The sequence below is a fragment of the Rhipicephalus sanguineus genome, chromosome 2 (genome assembly GCF_013339695.2).
Source record: "Rhipicephalus sanguineus isolate Rsan-2018 chromosome 2, BIME_Rsan_1.4, whole genome shotgun sequence".
In the NCBI taxonomy this organism is placed as follows: Eukaryota; Metazoa; Arthropoda; class Arachnida; order Ixodida; family Ixodidae; genus Rhipicephalus; species Rhipicephalus sanguineus.
The window spans coordinates 56,608,496-56,632,505 of NC_051177.1; the positions used below are offsets into that span (position 1 = coordinate 56,608,496).

General features: G+C 47.9%; 1 protein-coding gene across 5 annotated transcripts in view; it reads left to right on the forward strand.

Annotated features, from left to right (window-relative positions):
* Window positions 1-5,174: 5,174 nt before the first annotated feature.
* LOC119383004 (protein mothers against dpp) overlaps window positions 5,175-24,010 on the forward strand; it is a 32,153-nt gene continuing 13,317 nt past the window's right edge. Inside the window, exons 1-5 of one of the 5 annotated variants that reach the window (XM_049412376.1) lie at window positions 5,175-5,281; window positions 12,997-13,299; window positions 13,751-13,922; window positions 14,787-15,050; window positions 15,939-16,034. In XM_049412376.1, the coding sequence (XP_049268333.1) occupies window positions 5,261-5,281; window positions 12,997-13,299; window positions 13,751-13,922; window positions 14,787-15,050; window positions 15,939-16,034 (856 nt within the window). In that variant the 5' untranslated portion in view covers window positions 5,175-5,260. Of the gene's footprint in view, window positions 5,282-6,329; window positions 6,606-6,747; window positions 6,768-6,998; window positions 7,026-12,983; window positions 13,300-13,750; window positions 13,923-14,786; window positions 15,051-15,938; window positions 16,035-24,010 lie in introns of those variants that run through there. The other 4 variants (XM_037650958.2, XM_037650959.2, XM_049412378.1 and 1 more) reach the window with 4 other exon arrangements.

Here is a 24,010-nt window from a genome sequence, read left to right on the forward strand (position 1 = left end):
TGAGCTAGTTGGTAAGTATTCGAAAGAGACAGGGCGTGCAAACACGGGCACAAGAGAGAAGTCAAGACACCACAAACGACGGCGTTTGTGGTGTCTTGACTTCTCTCTTGTGTCCGTGTTTGCGCTCTGTCTCTTGATCACTCGTTCCCGCCGCCGCCCCGGCTGCGGGAGCCGCCGGGAGGTGGCCTTCAAAAGCTCGGAGCTAAAACGAACAGCTCCGGGCCATCTGGTAGGCCGAGGATGCCGCCCGAGTCCAGGGACTCCGAACCGCCACCTGAGGCCACCAAGACCAAACTGCCGGTCCATTCTGTACAATAAAGTCTATTTCTTCTTGCCGAGGTCAACGACGTCAGCCTTTGTACTTCTGTGCAAGTCCATAAAGGAGATGCTCCCTCTCTCCGTAGAAAAGGTCTCCTAGGAAAAAGGAGCATGGCAGCCAACACAAAGTTAGGTGGTTGATGCATGTTTACACTGGAACCCATCGACACCCAATTGGTGTCGATGCCGTGCGGTGGGGCGTTTCGCGTGCAGTTGCGCGACACGCACTTTGAAATTTATTTTATATATAGTCTGGGCTACATTAGCCGTTGATATTGTCACGTGGTCGTGACGTCGACGAAGACAGCAGCCGGCGTGTTCAAGATGAAACTGTTTATTTGGTCGAACTTGTGGCCGGGAAATGAAAACTCAAACTACAGCAATACACGCTGTACACTGATAGCGGCGAACAGGGCGTCGGCCGTCGATAAAACTGCTCATGCCTGGGACGCGCCGTCTTCATACATCACGTATCGAACTTTCCAGTCTTATCACTGGTGGTCGCGCAAGCTCTGGAATAATCTAGACTATTCGCGTCCTGCGCGCAATCTTAACAAAACAATGTACTACAATCGCGAAGCTTCTCGAACACTGCGGCGCGGACAGCGTCGAGCGTTGATAACGCGTGCTTGCTGGTCAAACCCGAATACATTAAAATAAAACAAGAAGTGGACGTGGCAATATTGTAGATGATGCATGTGTGTACGTCCACATAAATGTATCCCACAAGTTATCTCTCCTTCAAAATCTTCCACACTAAGAAAAAATCCAGTATTTGGGGAGTGCCCCGCCACGGTGGTCTAGTGGTTATGGCACTCGACTGCTGACCCGAAGGTCGCGGGATCGAATCCCGGCCGCGGCGGCTGCATTTTCGGTGGAGGCGAAAATGTTTGAGGCCCGTGTACTTAGATTTAGGTGCACGTTAAAGAACCCCAGGTGGTCGAAATTTCCGGAGCCCTCCACTACGGCGTCTCTCATAATCATATGGTGGTTTTGGGACGTTAAACCCCAGATATTATTATTATATGTCAGTGAACGTTAAAAAAAACATTTGGGGAGTACTTCTGCTACACAGCAATAATCGACATCCACCTCGCGTACTTTCCTCGCGTTATCACTGTGGTCCTGGCACTTCACGGTCACGAACGGCGCGCGCGTTATCAGCGTGACATAGCATTCTTGATCGGAAAGTGACGAGGGCCGGGTTTTTAAAGGGGTCATGAAGCACCCCTTGGGCTTGTTGAAAAAACACATACTGCGGAAAGCTGACACGGCTATGAACTGCTCAGCCAAATATTGCAGTCGTGCGCGCCGCGTAAAGGCTACAAGCGGAAAGCGAAGTTGCTGTTTTCTCAGGCGCCCTCTTTTCAGAGGCTGGTTCTCACTCTCGTCGGTGGGCGGGGCGTCTGCCCGTTGACGTCGCGATCTACCTGTTCACGTCGCAAAAGACATAGTATCCTCATTGGCCGATAGCTGACATAAATCGAAAGCCGTGTTCGGATCAGATGCGCTTCTTGCCACGGGGTGCCGCCACTTGCCGGCGCCTCACTCCTCAGTCAATGCCTCCTTGACTAGATGCCCGCCGCGTGGTCCGGTAACCCGGTTCCGTACCCTCTCCCTCTTTTTTTCTCCGCGGTCAGGCCACGAGCACCCCCTATAGCGCACGCCTGCACCGGATGCAACGGGTTTTTCCTCCTGCGGCACTTAAAACGCCTGTCCTGTGTTAAAAAGGAATAGAAACACCTTACTTACTTACTTACTTTTACTTACTTACTAACAAAGGTCACGTGCTGCCGCCTCCGAGATTGCCATCACGCCTGTTACAGTCTCGAAGGTGCAAGCATATTTCCGCTGCCGCCGGAAGTCGGTCAGGCTACGAGCGCTGCCTCACGGATTTTGTGGTGAACTAAGGGAACCGCCGCCGCAATGGGAAAGCGAGCGACGCGGCGGGCATCTATAGTTAATCTAGTCAAGGAGGCATTGCCTCAGTACACGGTAGCCGCACTCGCGCACGCGAATCACAGCGGGAGAGCGATCGCGTTTCATGACGCGCGCTGACGTAGCTTCTTTCCCCCGTGCCATCCCTCCCTGTGTAGCTTCCAGTGCGCGATCGGCACGAGAAAAGAGAGAAAGCGCTCAAAGCGTGCGCCAAACCTCCGTAACATCCGCTCGTTCTCGACGGATTCGTGAAAATTTTTGCGGCAATCTATTCGGGAGGCAGTAAACTCCGATACGGAGGTCATTAGACCATTACTTGGAAAAGTGGTTCCCCTTAAGAAACCCTTTAAGAAAGGAAACGCGAGCAAGTCAGATGACGATTATTGTTGTGTGGATGCCACGTTCGAAAAAAAAAAAAGAAAAGAAAAAGTGCTCAAGGTCATGACGCACGCGTGACATGACTTCTTTCCCCCGTGCCATCCCTCTCTGCATGCTTACCTTCCGGGACGATAGAAGGGAGAAAGCAATTACAGCGTGCTACAAATCTTTATAACTATACGCTCGTACCGGATATTTTTCTAAATCATTTTTGCGGTGGTCGATTCGTGAGGCATTTAACTCCTAATTTAATGAAGCCACTCGATGGTCACTTGTAAAAGTGTTGCACGGCCTCTTTAAATGAGAAGGGGGAGGAGGAATAAACTTTATTCAGTAGATCGAGCCTATGGCTGAGTCGCCCAAGGTGGACTGTGTTCCTAGTCCGGGATGCCGTGGGCTTGAGCTGACAGCTTGGCCCTGTTCACCAGACGTCGCTGGTCCTGGTCTTCACTAAAACACACACACACACACACACACACACACACACACACACACACACACACACACACACACACACACACACACACACACACACACACACACACACACACACACACACGCGCGCGCGCGCGCGCGCACGCACGCACGCACGCACGCACACACACACACAATTATGTAAACTGAGGTAAGCTCGTGTACAGCAGGGAGTGGACCTTTCGAGATATTTTTGAATTGTAGGTCTTGTATCCTAGTCTATCTTTCCTAAGCATCGTCTGTCTCTTCGGAGGCTTTCGAGTCTACCTGCCCTGACTGCATGCGGGGAGGTCAGTAACTTTGAACATATGCTCTGACGGTGCCCCTCGTTACGGGGTCTAAGTCGGCTCACAGAACGGGACTGGGACTCTGTCTTACGAAGTTCAGAGCTTTTACCACAACTACGGGCTGTCCAGAGAGCTCATGACACGGCGGTGAGGCTAGGCCTCCCCGTCCCCACGTGGGAGCGGCCCGCGGCGTTGCTCTAAAGAGTAGCGTTTCTCAGGACCCAAATAAAGTTCTATGTTTGTCTGTCTGTGGGTTGAAGTATAGCAGTGAGTACAGTGTATTCAATTGTGGTACTTTGTCACCAGGTTTTCAATAAAACTTAAAGAATGCTGAACTGAACACCACACATAAAGTTAAATGTACTTATGAAACAAATAAACCATGTAGTTACAGCATGGCCCTTAGCACCGTAAGCAGGAACATCAGTGTTGAGTGCTGTACCTGAAAGAACAATTTACACGAAGACAACATTGCGTCTGTTGTTATTCATGTAAACATGTACAAAAACTGCGCTTCTGAAGCTGAGTTACTCTAGCGTAGTGCAGCCGTCCCTACCTTCTCGTGATGATGATAGTGGATTTGCGAGAGTCCCGTATACGCTTAATTGGGCTGCATTTGTCTTAAATTTGTGTTTCAATGATTAAAACAAGAAAATTATCCCTCACTGTTCGAACGTTTCGTTCCTGTGGGGTTTTTTCGACGGTGCTGATTATCCGAAAAATATAAAATTATTCGATGTTACTAATATGCAGTGGTGTAAATCATAGGAAGAGTCAGGGTCGGGGCTCCTGACACACCTTGTGTTCAAGCTGAAGGGGACACCCCTTGCAACTGTCTCCCACCCCCATTGAAATTTATCTTTGAGAACATAATATTTGAATTGCTTGAAGTTCATCTACCGAACAGAAACGAAGTACAAAAGTGAAAGCGAGGGAGGGGGGAGGGTGCAATATGGCGCTACCGTCAAACTATACCTGTAAGCGATGATCTTTATTTCTCACTGTTTCGTGTGCTCTGCCACACGAATAAACATTCATTAATTGATAAATGTGTGTATGCTACGTTGAAATATAATAAGGAATTTTATTCCTCGTGTACGAACAAGAATTAACGACCATTAAAAATCGAACATATAGCAGTTACGCCTGGAATAGTAAAACAATCGTACGTGAAATTCTTGATATTCACGCACCATAAAAAAAAAAAAAAGTCATTGACCGAAAGTAAAACGAAGGCAACCCATGACCTAAAAATATGCTTCAAGGAAAAATACGGTTCATGGTAGGTGGTTGTTTATTTGGATCGAGAAGAGATTCAATCCAGAAATAAACAACACGACTGAGTCACAAACTGGACATTGAACAGGCTCATCGTGCCGGCAAGTCACGATATGCAGAAGGATGGCCTAAAATTCGATCTCCACTTGAGGCATCACCGCGATGTTGTATGACGAGCCGAAACGCTGGGGCTCCGAGTACCACAACCAGGAAACGTTGTACACCTTTCGAAGAGAGAGCGGAAGCAGTCCACTGTCAAGGTCAGCCGCTGGCAAACAAACAAACAAAACCCGCAGACAGAATATCCCGGAGGAGCCGAAACGAGGATCGGTTCCTTTCTCCTCCCTTCGGAAACCCCCGACTCCCACGTACGGCACCAGTAGCAAAAACCAGCAAGACGACGAACGAAACGCGCACACTTTCGCGAATTCAGCCCCCCTCCGCCCCCTTTCCCAGCCGCGAACACAAAAGAGCTTTTACGCTCCTCGGACCTCCACCCACCCTTCGCCGAGGGCCGGTCGAACTGCGCCCTCGCCCAACCTCGGACCGCCGCTTCGCTGGCTGGCACCGCCGGCGTCCCCTACGACATGACGTCCATGGAGACACAGGCAAGTTTTTTTGTTTAAACCAAACTTCGCGTTATGTATTCGTTCATAGTGGAACTATGCTGCGGTGTATTCGATTTACCCGTAGGGTTGGGCAATTTCCGAACACTTAAAATGTTCGTGAGCGAGATGCGCTAAACCTGCCGGGCTCACCACCATCGCGCTCCGTTTGTCAAACGGGCGCCTGGGTTGTGCTGTGCCGGACTCGAAGCCCCGTTATTGTTCCGCTTTTACTCACGCGAAAGTATGCGAGTGTTTCATCAGCCTTCGTTTTGTGTGCTGGGGCTTTTATCAGCGGGCCTCGTGTCATAAGAGAGCACGCGCTGCCCGTGTAAGAAATAAAGGGCGAGAATGTCCGGAGAGGCGGTTCTCCCACCCGTTCCGCCGCAACCACCGCTCGAATCGCGGTGTAGTCCGTGTTTGAAGGTATGTGTTTGAAGGTATGTTCAAAAAGCTGGCGAAGTAAAACCGACTACTCATCTGCTGCTCGCTCACCATGGCTACTGTCGTCGATATTCTGACAAATTCGCGAAGTTGATGAGCACAACCCGACGTTACTGAAGCTGACTTTTGGCGCCAAAGCTTGGGATGCGCCGATTGTAGTTGTATGTAAACTGTTCATCAACGTTGCCTTCCAGCAGGTCAAAATAATATAGTGTTGCTCCCATATGTTTCCGGTAATTCAGCGCTCACTCAAAGGTGCAATGAAACGAGCGCTTCCACTAGATTTATGCCCGCTTGTGCAGCGTAAGCTGTGACGGGGTCGTTAATTCGTGACAAAGAACAGTAGCTGAAATGACCAAAAATTAACCCAACCTTGCTATGCGTCACCATACAAATCGACGGTGCTTAAGACAGGGTCATAACGGTTGGGTCTCCGATCGCGGAGATAGAAAGGTTACATTGCGGTTGGCATGACGCGGAGGGAAGACTTGCTGACGCCAAGCAAGGCCACATTTCTCCGTTTCGTCGACGGTGGCGCTTCCGCGTAAAAAAATAGTTTCATGTGCAGCGCCTCTCTCGCGCTGTGTCGCTTGTTTAGTTGTACTATGACAACATTGCAGACCCTATGTAACTCACTCGAGGAATATATGAATCGTCTTTGGGTCCATCTGGCCGCTTTGATCGGGGTATCAACGTCATTCGGCGCGGAGTAGTACGACAACAAACGCTCGCCTCCTCGACGCCAAATTGTTGATGTGTTGTGACTGGTATTACAGTTATTCGGACATTGTGACCCCAATTCGTCGTCTTTTTAACTTGTTCTGAATGGAATTAACGCTATAAGATCACCTGTTTACGACCGCTGTTCTTGTAATGTATTCAGGTGGGTGTCATTTGTTACTTGCCTTGGCTTGAAAATAGGCTTATTTTCGTAACGTGTTGAAGAGAAATAGTCAATTACTTCTATTGCTGCAATGCCACTTCGGCACGACGTAGATTGTCGTCATCATCTGCTGTTCGTTTCGTCGTCGTGTCGCTGAAAGGCGTTAGTTTCTGAGGCGTTAGTACTTTTTTACCTTGAAGGAGTGACCTAACTGGCCGGTTTACGCGTAACGAAGGGGAAGAGACGAACTGATTGGCTCCGTCGCTAGTCCCTATAATTGCTTCCCCGTCGACAAACGGGCTTTTTGTCCAGCTGTTAACGGTTTTCGCGACTTGTTCTACTCTGAGTGGCACCCTGTAACGGCGCGTTTGAAACCTTTTAAATTCTCTGGCGTCCTTCGGATCGCCGATGAACCGTGTGGTAATGCTGCTGTTTCCGCAAGCTTGCCGTACGGACGCTCGGTACACCTTTGCCGCGCTATGTTTAGCCAGCCTAGCGCCAACCCGAGCCTTGATTTGCCATTATGAGTCACAACTCGCGGGAAATTCCCCGCCAGCGTTCGATGATGAGTGTTGCGCAACTTCTCTCCCCAGTATCGACCTCTCCGAAGAGCGGAACATGACGACGAGTGTCTTTTTGTGTTTTTTTGTGATCCTTCTAATGCAGCTGTTACGCGACGGCATGTAACGTGTTTCTTGGTTCGTGAGAAATTCCTCGTCCCGTGACTCGGTCATGCTGTATGTAGTCATCGGCACTTAGCTTGAGCCATAAGTTCATTTGCGTCAGACGCGATCACGTGTGTGTGTTTTAAACGCCTTACCATAGGCGAGCTTTTGACCTGCGCCCTCAGAACTCCGCGAATGCGGAGAGCTTCTTAGAAAGTCATTGCTCTTCCGGTGTGTTACCAGCACCCAAGGTTGGGAGTGTTGTACTAAGTTTTATCTCCAACAGAAACCTCGTGTTGATACAATTCTACATCGCTCCGACCTGTAATGGCCGATCCGTTCTTTAATGTGGTAGGTATAGAGTTGTCTGGACATTAAGCTTTCCGTGCAACCTATGTAAATGTATGCTAATTTCTTCTGGGGCGGTGCCGTACTATCCATTTATACATAGGAGTGGAAATGAACAGTGCACCTGTTTGCTTTTGCGAAGGAAAATGTCTTGTTGGCCCAAATGCCAGCTGCGAAATATTCCTTTTTGTTGTTTTTTTACCTACAATGGGAGGGTTTGTTTACAGTTTCGACATATAAATCATTGAACACATTATTGTGTTCGAGCTACAATGGGTCATATTTGTACACTGTGAACATTTTGTGGCAGTTAGCATTCTACAGGGAAACTTCGGTGATGCGATCACAGCTCATACGAATTTTGGGGTGATACGAATTTTTCGTTGGTCCCGGCCAAGGCCCACTGGCCTCAATGTAATAGAGTACGGTTGTTGCGAATCGACTTTCACCCAGCGACGTTTGATACGAACGTTCGCTACCACCCATGTTCGAAAAGGTGCTGTCGCGGAAGACGCGCCAAGCACGTGCAAGCGCGGGAACGCAAGCGTGAGCATGCACGCCACACTGCCAAGTCGTCAGCATCACGGTGTAAGAAAAACACTTTTCTTACGGTCAGAATAAACCTTCAGAGACGCGTCACGGCCTCCGAGTGTCGCGGGTCACAACGCACCTGGTTCATTAATTAAATGCGCGCGTACGGGCCGTATATTTACGAGTGCTGGTATGATTGCCGACATCTAAAAACTTAACTGGTAATCATTCAGGATTCTTCCTGACGTTGCCGCAGCCCTGACAAACAAGAAATGAAAATGTACGCCAGCTGTCTTTTGTCGTATGCTAATTTTCCATGCTTTCTGGTGATACGAATTTCGGATGATACGAATATTTTTGGTGATCCCATGAAATTCGTATCACCGAGGTTTCACTGTATTGTGAAACTTTAGTGGTACTGCTTTGTATTTCAAGTTTCCCCAAGCAAATCGTTTTTCTTATCTTTTCATCCTGCTGTGTATAGTCTTGCTGCAAACATGCAGTCTTGGAATAAATTTTGCTCTACAGTGCCCTTCTATTGTAAAGGAAAGCATGAGCAAATTTCTTACTAAATATTTAAAATTCTTGAGCTGTGTATTTCACCTAGTTACATGATAAAACATAATGACACTGCATGAGATTGTAACCGTCAGTCAAATTTTCTAGTTCTTGCTTATGTTTCAGGACAGTCTGTTACTTATATGCAGTGTAGTATGAGTAAGAAAAGGACCTAGCATGAAAATGAAAATTTATTTGTGGAGGTACTTGCACAAAAACTTCTTCAGTATGTTGCTGCTTTTGATGCCACCAGCAGCATTTTTTTTTGCTATCTCAAGGTAATGGGAAAGTGAGTGCCAATAATCACTTGAGGCCCCCAAGAAGAAAACAAACAAAAAAAAAAACAAGCACTTAAATCTAACAGATCATGTTATTGCAATGTGTGAGAGAAACATTTATTGTGAGTCCACTATTTTCATGTTCAAGTGCATGTAAGCTGTTAAAACACTCATGACCTACAGCACTCCTGACCTGCCCAGATGTGCCCTCTCCAGCGCCCACGTTCTAGTTCATACCTCTTGCCGCTAGGGACGTAACCTACGAGCGTTGTGGTGCTAGTGAGCACCTGTTCGCTGACATCAATTTTAACGCTCGTGGTGATGTTTCGCCAGCGCAGAGCGCTCATATCGTGTAATTATTATGCATAAATGCAAAATACTTTTGAAATAAAAATACGGAAAGTGAATTAGAACTTTTTTTGTATTTAAAAGGACACAGCCGTCCTACACTATGCAAATCTACGGCTTCTCACGTTAGTCAGCCAGTGCACAGTAAATGCTTAACCACACTGAATAGCTTACTTGACCCTCGGTCTAAGTTTGCAGAAACAGTCACATAATGCCGGCAGTTCTTCACATAATACAGGCATTTTTACTCCAGTGCTGTCCAAATGGTCGCAGAGTAGCAGACGAACAGGTTATAGGAAGTGCCATAGGACCCCCGCTATCTGGGAAGGTCAGGAGTACAGTAGGTCGTGAAAACACTCCCCTTGTGTAACTGTCAAGCTTATTAAAGGTTATATTCGCAGAAGGCTCCCTGAGCCTGCCATAATACCCTCTGGACAGTGGTAAATAGCTGTGACCCCCCAAAAACATCAGCCTTTGTACTCCTGTGCCTAAGTCCTGAAAGGAGCTGTTTCTTCTCTCCTGTGAAAAGTTCTATAGCTTTGGAAGGAGAGAGTTGAAATTTCCAGACTTTTTAAAGCAGTATTTTGGTGTCTAGCATGAAAATAAAAATTTATTTGTGAAGGTACTCCCACGAAAACTTTGTCAAAATGTTGCGGCCTTTGATGCCACCTCGAAACAAGCAACTGCAAGAATGTCATGCCTCACAGTTACCCTCTATAGACCTTTTCAACTCCCAGTGAATTTTTGGAGGGTCACTGAATATCAGCAACAATGATGGAGCCCAGGGAGCCTTTGTTGACAAGGTGCATACCTTGGTGGAGAGGGGAGAAACTACAGGCAGCAACAAGTGCTGAATGCAAACAGTAGCTCTTTCTGCTAGTGTGTTGCCTAGGTTATTTGGTTAGAAAATACTTTTGGCTCTGCATTTTTGCAAATGGTTGGTGTGACTTTCCCAGTGTAATTTTTGAAAAGCCTTTGGGGGCCCCTGCGCCTTCACTGGGAAGAGGAGGGGCAAACCCACTTGGGGCTTGAAAAGTGGTCTGTGAACCATGGCCTTTTTGTCGGAAAACACCTTGCAGGAAAGGCTACTTAAGCATTTTTGAAAATGCTCTATTCGCTAAGGTTACATAACAAGAAAAAAAAGTTCGTAATAAGTATGCAGTCCATCTCTGTGTGAGGAAGGGAGTGAGGTGTTGAGGGCCCCCCCCCCGCATTACATTAAAGCAGAAACAGACCTTCTTTTGACGTAGATTTGACATGCTATTGTTGCAAAGGCCTGCAAAATTGTTTACCTAGGAAAAATATTTGGAACCTGTGATGACCACAGTTGGCAGGTTGTGGGGGCAGACTGTCCTGAGCACCAAGAGTAGGGATGCATGGTCATCGTCAAGTAAGCTGTGCTGTCACGGCCAACCGGCCGCATGACCAATGCCATCCGGACCAACCCGCCGCCGTGATGTAGTGGTTATGGTGCTTGACTGCTGACCAAAGGTTGTGGTTTTGAATCCCGGCCGTGGCGGCCGCATTTTGATGGAGGCGAAATGCTTGAGGCCTGTGCACTCTGATTCAGGTGCTCGTTAAAGAAACCCTGTTGGTCAAAGTTTCCTGAGCCCTCCACTATGGCGTCCCTAATAATCATATCATGGTTTTGGGACGTAAAACCCCCAACAATTATTATTATTATATTATGCCATCACGACCAACAATGCCAAACATGGCATCGCTGCGAGCTATTTGCACGCCTCTCCAGGCCTTTCGGTTTCCCCATTGTGGTCGTGACCGCCGCACCCGCATCTTGTCATGTCAGCACCAACAGGAACCTGTTTGTCTGCAGCAGATATATGTGCACTCCCTGCTCTTCCTCCTCGCACAGTGACGAAGAGCGATCTACTAGGAGAAGAGACAAACCGCTGAACAGAGCTTAGCGAAGGAAAGATCGAAACGAGCAAGGGCCACGTTTTGATCATCAAACGCGTGTAACTCCACTATTACAGCACCATTTCGGAAATATTCGCACAGCTACATGTTTGTTGTAGACTTGTGCACAACTGCAGCACTACTAAATTTCGACCTCTGGGTGGTTTAGGGACCCTTTAACAAGACAAAGGTTCACAGGATAACGGCATCCTGAACGGTGATACAACAGCTGGAGATGAAATTTGAACAGAGGAATTTGTCTTTGTCGAGACGGGCGCCCCTTATCGAAACATTTGCTCAGACTACATCCCTCGTCGACCACTTTTGATCCCCTCAGTGCACCTTGTCACTTTGCTAGTTTTTGGTTGAAGTGAGGTCTTGTTTGAGCGTGCAATGTTAAGGCTGTGTGTGGCCACTTCAGAATCTGAACGCTTTAGGAAAGCATGCAAACTAAACGACTGTGCAAGCATCCTCAATGTGTGATGGCTCCTCATACCTTTCGCTGTCATACAGAATGATGAAGTGATGCGTGTGTCATTGTTCCCTCGTGCCATGATGTATTGGTGCGTGCATGCAATGGGTACTGTCATAATGCATCAAAGTTTTTTTCTTCGTGGGCAGCTTTCTTGTACTGTTCATTCCCTATAGCTAAGGTTAAGAGTTGTTTCACCTAAACGCTATTTTTGGCCTACACCTGTTCTCTATTTCTCAGAAGCTTAACAAAAAGTGCAGGTAGGTCAACTGTCTAGTCTGTTTACTGCCGTTATAACATTGCAAGACTTCAGATAACCGAAGGTGCGCCGGAAAAAGTACAAACGCATTTGACACCTTGCGCTTTCTGTTTGAGATGTGGCATAATGTTGCAGTAACGCATGGAACATTTTAACCATGCATAACATTTTTATGGTGCAACAGTGGTACATTTCCCGCAGTGAACCGCTCTACAATTATTTCACATAATTTTAAGTTTGCAAATACCAGGGAGGCTTTACTAGTGGCATCTTCATGACTGAGTGTCACAGTTTTCCTTTTCTTATCTTTTAATCTGTAGCTGTCTTCCACAGAACAATTCGACTAGCAAACCAGCCACATGAAGTTAACGTGTGCAGGCAGGCCGAGGAAAGCAGGGGAAAGAAGTTAACTGGCCTTTTAAATTAAAAACTAACGCATAGGAAATGGTAGCGGAGTGTATGAAAAGAAGGTGCTGTAGGTGGAAGATGAATCCGCATATTTGGCATTTTGCGTGCAATTGCAATGCTCCACCATTTAGCTAATTTCTTAGGCATTTGTGTGTGTGCACTGGATCTAGCCTTAGAAGTGTTAGCAAAGGCTGATTTAGCGAAGGTGAAGGTTGACTTCCTTGGCTAGACTGGTGTACATATCTACACAAATGGCTAAGAAAGTGTACGGACGAACAGCCGTTGCGGTCGTCTTCCCTTACGCTTTTGGATGGTCTTCTGGTAGAGCATCCACCACGACCGTGGAAGGCAGACTAAGAGTTGCCTTGGGGCGACTGCTGGTAAAATAAGTTCAAGTGTGCTACTAGCCAGGCGCTAGACCATTACGGTACTTCAGTGCCTGGAAGTGAGTGTGTCTCGATACAACATTCTTTGGTATGCCACACCTGAAATTGTTACCACACGAGCGGCTCGGGTGGCAACATTGGCTAGACAGTGTAAAAAGTCCGCCAAGGAAAAGGTTAATGGTGTACGTCTGATGAATGATGTGTGCAGTTTCTCTCTGCAGAGCATGGTGAGCAACGGCTACAGTGGCCCCAGCAGCGGCGGGGGCAGTACGTTTGACAAACTGGAGGACGCAATGTCAACCCTGAACAGCCTGTTCTCCTTCACGAGCCCCGCCGTGAAGAAGCTGCTAGGCTGGAAGCAGGGTGACGAGGAGGAAAAATGGGCCGAGAAGGCAGTCGACTCACTCGTCAAGAAGCTGAAGAAGCGAAAGGGGGCCATTGAAGACCTTGAGAAGGCCCTGTCTTGCCCGGGTCAACCATCGAAGTGTGTCACTATTCCGCGGTCCCTGGACGGAAGGCTGCAGGTATGCTGCGCATGTTCTATCTGCTTTAATGGTAAAACTGTAGAGGGGAGTTCCGCCACAGTTTTTTCTCTGAAGTGGTGTAGTCGATGTCGAATGTAAGTACATTACAGCAGGTGAAGCCGTGAACTTGCTTTATGTCATACTGATCAGCGATTACAACATGAATGTTACCACTTGTATATCTCATTCAAGTAGAAATCGAATTACTTGCACATGTTTAGAGAAGCAGTTGTCCACAATTTTGGTTTTTCCCATCGCTTTATACTGGCACCACGTTGTAAGCTAGCTGTGAGTTTGTAGGGCTGCACCAGCAAATGCTAGTACTACAGCTCAATTTGCAAGAGAGCCATCGAGGCTGTGTTCGCATGTGCTGTTGTGGCTGTCTGTTCTCACCCTTATCATTAGTTGTTTGCTAGGTAATAATTTCATTTTATGTTTTATGCTCTCTTAGGTCTCACATCGAAAAGGCCTTCCTCACGTTATCTACTGTAGAGTCTGGAGATGGCCAGACCTGCAAAGCCACCATGAACTCAAGCCCCTCGAGTGCTGCGAATACCCCTTCTCAGCAAAACAGAAGGAAGTATGCATAAATCCTTACCACTACAAGAGGGTTGAAAGTCCGGGTGAGTGTCTTCTATCCTTCACTGCACTGTTTTGGTGGATATACCGTGAAATCCCGAGCAAGCCCCCCCCCCCCCCCTATGTTGAAAGGTAATCAGAGAATGTGGGCCCTTGCTCGGTCGCGGACCAAAATTCAAGATGGCAGTGAAAGAGCTGCTAAGAAGTGCTTCTAATTAAATGCTTTATTTAATGCGCATGCATTTATTGTTCTTACTGAACTGGAGGGAATCCTCGTGTGAAATTTGATGTGTCAACGGGGGAAAGACGTTCTTCAAATATTCCGACAATTTGTGACAACTCAGAATGTAACCCCGAAGCACCACACTGTACAAGTACTAAAAAGTCGTGCACACATCTAAAGACTCTCAGAACTTGGGTTCCCAGGAACCACTGCTGCAGGATTCTGTAGCGGAGAATGGTTTGAAAAAAAAAAAGCGAGAGGGGGGGGGGGGGCTTGCTCGTTCATTGGCGCATATTTGAAATCTGAAAAGAAGAAGGGGAGCTTGATTGAGTATGAGCGTTTGCTCGGGATTTTACGGTACACAATTTGGAGCTTACGCATATTCTGTACCGTAGTTTACGTGTCTGTATTGGAGATCGTGTGACCTCCTTCAGTACTCTTGTTACTCCTAATCTTGACTACGGCATTGATCGTACTTGTGAAAGAAGCCTGCTTTCTTTAGAGAGTAGTGCGTTTGTCAACTTTTGAATGTTTCATCTCTTCCTTTCATTTGTCCCATGTGCCATTAGTGTTGCTGTGTCTAGCCATGTTTTACGGAATCCATGCAGTCAGCCTAACCAAAACAAACTTTCCGCAGTCTGTCAAGAAACATGCCGCACAAGGACTGATCAAACTTTTTGCGCAGTTCTGCCGCCGGTGCTGGTTCCCCGTCACAGCGAGTACCCTCCGGGGGGCCACACAATGATTCCCCCGGTTTTCCAACAAGTGGCTGAGTCTGGCATGCCCCACAACGTCAGCTTCTCTGCACAAGGCTTCAGTGCAGCCACTTCGGGATCCTCTGCCACGACGGGGGTAGCAGTTGCAGTGGGAACCAATGCAGCTGCAGGCGTTCCCTCACCAGGCCCCAGCCTTGGCAGCTCCGCTCCTAACAGCCCGTTTGGATTGCCTGGTAAGTGGGGACCACGTCCAGCTCCACAACACATGTCTCTGGGCTAGTTGGGTTGCACTTGCACGTCAAAAATGTGTGGATGGGACAGCACGAAGCAGTAAAGTTGGAACAGTTAGTCTGGCTCCTGAGGTTATTTGGCAAGAACTGAAACATCTATATGGGCAACCAAACTGTACAAAGGCATGCAACAATAATGAAGAAACGAACCACTAAGCACTGAAACACATAAGCGTGTCTGAAAGAAGAAGAGTTGGACGGGCAGAGGTTCAATAAGATATCTTCTCTGTCACTTAAAAGAAGATCTGTGTAGCGGGAGCAGGAGAGCTCCGCTCCTCATCCTGCACTTGTTATTGGAACTGATGCAAATAAAAATGGCTAGGCTTCCAAAAATTGCATACGGTCATATGTGCTTACAGCATTTGCAAAGTTCATTATGTCTGTGCATTCTCTACTTGCCATTGTCACCCACTTGGGCCTTCATATTTCCTTTCAAGAGGGCATTTTTGAGCACTCTAATTTTGTCTTGAATAATGCCATAACTTTTGTAAACAGGTCAGTAATGATGATGGCATCTTATCTTTATTCATGTAATAATCGTTGTAGGTTTGAGTCAGATGAGATTAAATTGCTAAAACTGTTACATATGGTCAAGGCATGGCTTTGAAGTTGCTCGCCACTCTCGTTACCTAGATGCATTTTAGTGATTTCCATAGTTTTTTAAGCAGTGAGGGCATATTGCTGTTGGTTCAAAAAGATTGTCTGGCTGCCCCTGACAACCAAACGTACTTCAGATATTATGCCTTGCGACAAGTGAAGTGACGATTGCGCTTGACGTTTTGTCGAGGACATGGCTGACGAACACATTTCTGTGCTTGTTTTCCTGTGCAGCAGACACTCCTCCGCCAGCTTATTCAGCTCAGGACGACAGTCAATCTGCCACTGATGACCAGCCCCAATCAATGGACACATCGACTGTTCCTCCTGGTGAGTGCTCGTTCTTGGTGGTATTCACTCTGTGGGCTCTGCTTTAAGCGATATAGTGAACCATTGAATCAGTTCTCATGTCATCGACAATGTTCAGGCCATCGAAACAGCACCCTTTTGGCTGATGCTGCCAAATAAGGCATTCTTTCTGAAGGCAGTTGCATGCTTTGGAGGATAAATGAACAATGTGCATGTTTAAAATATGTATGGCTCATGCAGCAGGGATCTTAGCTGCGCTTCAAGATGGCCAATTTGCTTTAGGAACCCTGCTGCAAGGCGTCTCCGTAATGCAGTGAAGCATACCGATAGCAGTAAGAACCTTTGTGCAGTGAAACATACTACCTGAGGCCTGTATCCCTCATATCAAATGACCAGCATATCAAAGTATACTAGCTTACATCAAAAGAATTCAGTAGAAGCCCCACCCACGAAACCACGGGGAACCTGCCCTTAAAGGGGCCCTGCAACACTTTTCGAGCATGCTCAAAAAGCGCCGCCGATCGGTAGTCGAGGCTCCCGAGAACACGCGAGCCAAATATTATAGCGATGCGCACGGCCTGGAAATTACAATAAATGCTCAAAGTCAGCTGAAAATCGCTCCCTCTTCTCTCGACAAATGATGTATTATTCCGCAAAATATGACGCGATTGTCGGCAGTTCCACCATTGGCTGATGTTATAATCACGATAACACCCTCATTATTACTATCGTTGTTAATTTTGAGTTCAATAAGTAGATAATATGTATGTTTATGTTCTGTTATCGCGTTAAAAACACCGAACAAACATTAATATTAGCACTTCCGGTCTCACCGACAGCTCGTCTGCTCGTAGTTGTGTGGTTCCGTTTTCTTCGCCATGCGCAGTGCCGAAAACGTGAATATTTCTGTGCTTTTGACCATCGCCGGTTGCCGTTGAGAGTGGCAGCCGTTCGAGTGTTGCCTCGTCAGCTGAGAACTGCATCGTCGGCACGTTCTCACGACCGACCGATGCAGCCGTGCAGCATGTCTCCGATAACAATGCTGGCGTCCGGTAATAGCGGCGCTTCGGGGTCGTCTGCCAGTGCCGTATTACGAGGCGGTGTATTGGAGTATGGGCCGAAACCGATCTCAGCTGTCATTCGTTCCAAACGAGCGCGCACGTTTGCTTCCATGGTTGGCAGAGCGATGAAAACACTACGGCGTTCGAGGTGCACACCCAACATTACCAAACCGACGCGCAGTTTTCAAGCACGCGCGATACACAGTGCGATCGACTTCGCTCGACGAGAACGACGCAAGCCGACCGGAAGTGGCGGCACAGACCACGTGGTTGCGCCGAGACGCCAGAGAGAAAAAAATGAAAAAAATGCCGCCGGCGCTGACGTCGCCTCCTCGCACCTCCGCCCTCCCTCCCTCCCCTCACGCCGCGCGCAGCTTTCCGCGCGCTCGCTGCATTGAGTTGAGAGAGAAAGCTGCGGAACGTGATCTCTATAATTTGGTAACACCACTTAGACTTGACGGATTCGAAAAATTTTTGCGGCATATGGCTCGTGAAGAGTCATACGTCAATAATGGGACTATTCCAATATAACAAAGAAAGGTGTTGCAGGGTCCCTTTAAAGGGGTCATGAAGCACCCCTTGGGCTTGTTGAAAAAACACATCCTGCGGCAAGCTGACACGGCTATGAACTGCTCTGCCAAATATTACAGTCGTGCGCGCCGCGTAAAGGCCACAAGCGGAGTGCGAAGTTGCCGTTTCCTCAGGCGCCCTCTTTTCAAACAGAGGCCGGTTCTCACTCTCGTCGGTGGGCGGGGGGCGTCTGCCCGTTGACGTCGCGGATCTGCCTGTTTACGTCGCGAGAGACATAGCATGCTTATTGGCCGATAGCCGACGTAAATCGAGAGCGGCGTTCGGATCAGATGCGCTTCTTGCCACGGGGTGCCGCCACTTGCCGGCGCCGCACTCCTCAGTACACGGTAGCCGCACTTGCGCACGCGAATCACAGCGGGAGAGCGATCGCGTTTCATGACGCACGCTGACGTAACTTCTTTCCCCCGTGCCATCCCTCCCTGTGTAGCTTCCAGTGCGCTCGTCGGCACGAGAAAAGAGAGAAAGCGCCGAAAGCGTGCGCCAAACCCCTGTAACTCCGCTCATTCTTGACGGATTCGAGAAATTTTTGCGGCAATCGATTCGGGAGGAAGTAAACTCCGATACTGAGGTCATTAGATCATTACTTGGAAAAGTGGTTCATCACCCCTTTAAAGGGGTCATGAAGCACCCCTTGGGCTGATTGAAAAAACACATCCTGCGGAAAGCTGACACGGCTATGAACTGCTCTGCCAAATATTACAGTCGTGCGCGCCGCGTAATGGCCACAAGCGGAGCGCGAAGTTGCCGTTTCCCCAGGCACCCTCTTTTCAAACAGAGGCCGGTTCTCATTCTCGTCGGTGGGCGGGGCGTCTGTCCGCTGTACGTCGCAAGAGACATAGCATGCTTATTGGCCGATAGCCGACGTAAATCGAGAGCGGCGTTCGGATCAGATGCGCTTCTTGCCGCGGGGTGCCGCCACTTGCCGGCGCCGCACTCCTCAGTACACGGTAGCCGCACTCGCGCAAGCGAATCACAGCGGGAGAGCGATCGCGTTTCATGACGCGCGCTGGAGTAACTTCTTTCCCCCATGCCATCCCTCCCTGTCTAGCTTCCAGTGCGCTCGTCGGCACGAGAAAAGAGAGAAAGCGCTGGGAGCGTGCGCCAAACCCCCGTAACTCCGCTGATTCTTGACGGATTCGAGAAATTTTTGCGGCAATCGATTCGGGAGGCAGTACACTCCGATACTGAGGCCATTAGATCATTAATTGGAAAAGTGGTTCATGACCCCTTTAACCTCCGTAATACCTAGTTAGATGGGCACACTAACTTCCGTTCCGATGAACCCCAGTTAACTGGTGTGAACTATATGTATACACTCAAACCTAGATACAATCGAACCCACTTATAACGATCCCACATATAGCGATCTATCGGTTATAACGACCATATTTGGGTGCACTTACGATTTTCCTATGCTAACCATTGAAGCTGCATCCAGATATAGCGAACATTTTTCAAAGCCTCCTACTTTTACAACGAACACTTCAGACACGGTCGCGGTAAAAATATGGTGCATACGAAGCGAAAAAAAGTTAAAACAGGCCTTCTGAAGCGTGACAAGGGCGCGTGCTCGCGCGTGCCCCGCTCCCGTTTACTCGAAACTACGATACCCAGATCGGCAAGCACCGCACGCAGATTTCGGACGCTGCGAGCGAGGTCGCTCACTTTCCAGGCGTTTCTTCAGTGGTAGAATGGCAGAGGGAAAAAAATAGTAGGCAGCATGAAGCCTTGATGTCAGCTTTCGCACAGTAACCTTTGCTGAAGCCGTTCTCTGCAGCTACGATCGCCTGCGATGAACCAAACAATGCCTTGGAACGCAAGAAGGCATATATGCAAGAAGTGATAACCACGATAACTTTCCATCGCAAAAAGGTTCACTGCGTCCCTAAACTCGTCGACGCCACAAGGTGCCGCGAAAAGTCATACGTCTTTCCGGTAACGGCAGAGACCGGTCGATCGGTGATTTCGACTTCAGCGCGATTGCGGCGGTGCCTTCGCGGATAAGCATCAGAAAAGAGCAAAGGCGAGGTGCCGGCCGTCGATGAACGTGCCATTATGCCTTATAGCCGACAACCTTATCACGGTCATCTGTAGATATCTGCTCGGCTGCGCGTGTGGCGTACGCCGTACACTGCGGATTGACGGCGGTACGAGCGCGCCATGCTTAGCCATGCTGCCGTTCGCAAGTTCGCCACCGCCGCGTCGTGCGAGACAGCTTTAAAGTGTGCATCGCTTTGTAGAAACGAAAGTAGCTCGCTGTTGTTGAGCGGCGCGGGCACCGAGAAACGTCGATGCACTGACAGCGAGCATATACTGCGTGTTTGACTAGGTGGCAACTCAAGTGCGCCGCGCGTCGTCGTGCAGGGCCACGAGAGCATCGCGGAGACGTAGAGTGCGGGTTGCTTGGAAAATGCTTGTTTTCGCCGCGTTGAACGAAGAGGCTAGTCGCCGCAGCCGTGCACGGTCCGGAGTGAAGCAAGCGCGAATGTACAAACGCACGCATACGGCATACAGCAAGCGGCCCGGCAGCGACTCCGCGAGCCGAGTAGGCGACGCGCTGCACGCAACTAGCCAGGGATGATAGGCTTCACGTAGCGGTACTGCGGTTCAATGAAACGTTGTCGCTTCACTGCAAAGGCAGTTAATTGACTCGTGAGCACGCAGCGGGCGTCGCTTCACGACGCGGAAAGGCTTAGCTTGTCACCGAAGGAATTGTTAGCACTTTAATAAAAGTGCACAAAGAAAAAAAAATGGCTTGGCCGCTAAGCGCACGTTTTTAAGGGCGAGTCCATATACAACGAACTACTGATATAACGACCACTTTTCGCGACGCTTTCCAGTTCGTTATAACCGGGTTCGACTGTATAACGAACATGGATATAACGAATTATCGGTTATAACGAAGTAAATGAAGAATAGTTTTGTAGTAGATACAGTGTTAAAAATAAACGTTTATTATAACAAATTTTCGGATACAGTTGAGTCCGCAATAACGAAATCGGCGGGCAAAGCACAAAATTTCGCTCTTGCGGGAATTTCGTTGGCGCGAGAATGCAGCAGAAAATATATGGAATTTACAAAAAACACACAAAAAGGCCAGTAAGTTTGCTTTGTCGGGCCTTACCATGCAGCAATTTCATGCCTCTCGATTGTCGGGAATCCCGTTTGCCATGGCACAAAATTCACCCCATGCACTGGTCAGTGACGGCAGCACTGCGCTGTCACCAGTACCGTCGTCAAGTGCGCCTAAAAGCGAATGTTCTTCCGGCTCCGCTGGATCAGCGCGGATCAGTGCAGAATTGTGGACAGCGAGCTGCACGCAACGCCGAATTCTTCGGCGATGTCCATTTCTTCCTTCCCTTTTCCTCCTCACTGATGATTGCAGTCTTATCTTCCAGCGTAATGAATTTCCGCTTTTTCGTTGGAGGCGGAATCTTCGCAGGAAGCGAAATCGGATGAAGAAATCGCAACACACAGTTCCCGTTGCACTAAGCGACCAAGCAAACGCTCCAGAAATGGCTCCACACACGCGACAATGTGTGCACAAAGCCGACAAAGCCAAGCATAGAGGCAAGCCAACAAACGAAACTCCATGAGGAATGCGGATTTGGCTGCGTAGTCCGCGATAACGAGCAGGTGTTTCGGCAAGCCATCATCATCATCATCATTGACATCAGTTTTATGTTTTTTTTTTGTAAACAATTACGGCGGCTGCTTCTCAAGTGCGCTGTAGCGATAGTTTTGCGCAATTTAAGTGTAGCATGAATGCATTTCAGCAGTTTTCGAGTGTAGGTAATGTTGCAAGAGTAGATTATTTGCGCACTCGTGTTTAAAAAATTTCGTTAATGAGAGACTGCGGTATGAATATCTTTCGTAGTCTCGAGTTACGAAATGCATTGACTCCTATGGGCGTTCGCCGGTGTTCCGAAAATATTTCGTTGCGGTGAGAATTTCGTTCCCTCGGGATTTCGTTATCGCGGGTTTCGACTGTATAACGAAGTTATTTTCATGGCAGATGTGATTTTGTTATAATGAGGTTTGAGTGTATATATTTGTTACCTGCCTGAAGACAAGGCGTAGTTTAAATATTGAAGCAAAGGACAGCACGAGTGGTCACAGCTCCTGGCGCTGCCAACGTCGTGACGACTAGTGCTTGTGGTCATCGAGTGAACCCCTGTCTTTGGGTGCTTTACAACATGCTTTAGCGAATAAGCTCACGTTGCAATTCACGCTGTTGGTAAAAGTACTTGCCTAAAACTTTGTGCAATAATAAATAACACCAATATGGTTTCTCTATTAGTGCTTTGCTTTTCAGGTGAAACTTGTGATTTTTTTAGAGACTTGCCGTATTTGCTCGATTCTACCGCGCCCTCGATTGTAATGCGCACCCGTTTTCTGCGCACCAAAAAAAAAGGTAATACATCAATTGTAACGCACACCCATTTTTTCGTGAGAGAAAAGAACAAAAAAGTCCGTAGGAGTCAAACTTCGCACATTCATAAGAACAAGTATTTGGGTTTTAAAGAACTAAAGTTTCAAAAAAGTAAAACACAAAGTCAAAAAGCAGGCCTTGCCGCTAAAGCTGTCACCACTACGGCGGCGATACGAGTCACATGATGGATCAGTCCTCGTCGCTGTCGGACAACTCCTTGTCGCTGTCAAAGGTCTTCGATTTTGGGAAACCCGTCCTGCCTTGGTCCACTGAAACCTTTTCGTGAAGCTTTGATGTAAAAAATCTTGTGCTTCTATTTGCGCCAGTCTCGCATGCACGTTGCGGGAACTCCGAACGACCTCGATGCAGCCCGATTTCCGCCCGTCTCAGCACATGTAATAACTATTCTTTTAAGTGCTGCATCGTGGTGCACTCGTCGGGCATTTAGAGTTGGCACTTCTATGCCGTCGATGCGAACGCAGAACGGGATGACAATCTCCTCAGCACACGTACGAACTGAAACAATAATGGCAGAAATGGCCAAGGCGCGTAGGAGGCAGCCATTTTAAAATGCCGATGGCAATACGATAACCGAGTTTCTTTTTTTTTTTTTCGGTACTTGATTCTAACGAGCATGCGATTTTTGGACTTGTTTTACCGGAAAAAAAGTGCGCGTTAGATTCGAGTAAATACGGTGATTGTACGTTTTTCTGGATAAGACATTATTTTTGCTGTGTTTTCTTTTTTTTTCTTTTTTTCACAAAGGTATAAACAAGGCCATAATGTAATCTTTGACTGAACACTAGGCTTGTGCGAATAGTAAATTTTAGGTTCAAATCGAATTCGAAGTGAATAGTGATCTGGTTACATAATTTTCAATCGCATTCGAATACATAGTAAATATCACATAACGAAAAATAAGCGGATTTGTCATGACCCAACTAACCTGCACAATATTTTTTTTAAATTGAAACAAGGCATGTGCAAATGTCATTCTTTTTGGTTGAAAGGAAGTGGAAGCAACTTTGAATGCTAGCAGGATTTGACTCTCGGTATAATGCAAGCAGGGGTGCAACAGTTGCGCCAATTGCGCCAATTTGATACAATTCCTTATTTTACAGCGAAAGCTGTTATGAGATCATTTCACCAGCCGTTTTTGGCGCCGTAGTTGTCCGCCGCCGCCGCCGCCGGTGTCCGCAACCAGTATCGCTCGAAATAAGAAAAAAACTAAATAAGAAAAAAATTCCAGGATGGAACGAGGTTCGAACCTGGGCCCTCTGCGTGGCAGCCCAGTGTTCAACCTCTGAGCCATGCCGGTGCTTGAAGCTGCTTTGCAAAAAGGTCCTATACAGGCTTCATGTCTGGAAGGAACCACATTAGCATATGCAATATAGCGTGGTAGAAGAGTAAAATAAGCACCAAGTGTCGCACAACGCGAATTCTGTAACCAGGCGTCACACAATGCGAATTGCGCAACGAGTAGGTTGTTGAATGCTTCCAACCCATTACAAAGGACTCTGCCATAATTCTTCATCGTCATCAGGCACAGCATCAACAAAGTGCGCATAATGCCTTACATGGGTTTAGCAGGTACCAACGCTCTCCGTAGAATGACGAAAAATGGCACAGTGTCTGCTGCCCCACTTCTAAAAAATTACAATGATTTATAGCGTAGTGGGTTCCTCGCAAGTGCACTTGTATTGGTTGGCAAGGAAGCCCATAAGCGCATGATCCACTTCCTCGGGGTCTCATTAAAATTATATTTTACAATGATTTATAGCGTAGTGGGTTCCTCGCAAGTGCACTTGTATTGGTTGTCAAGGAAGCCCATAAGCGCATGATCCATTTCCTCGGGGTCTCAGTAAAGTTCTTCGCCCCCCCCCCCCCCCCCCCCGTCTCTCTCCCACGTCAAC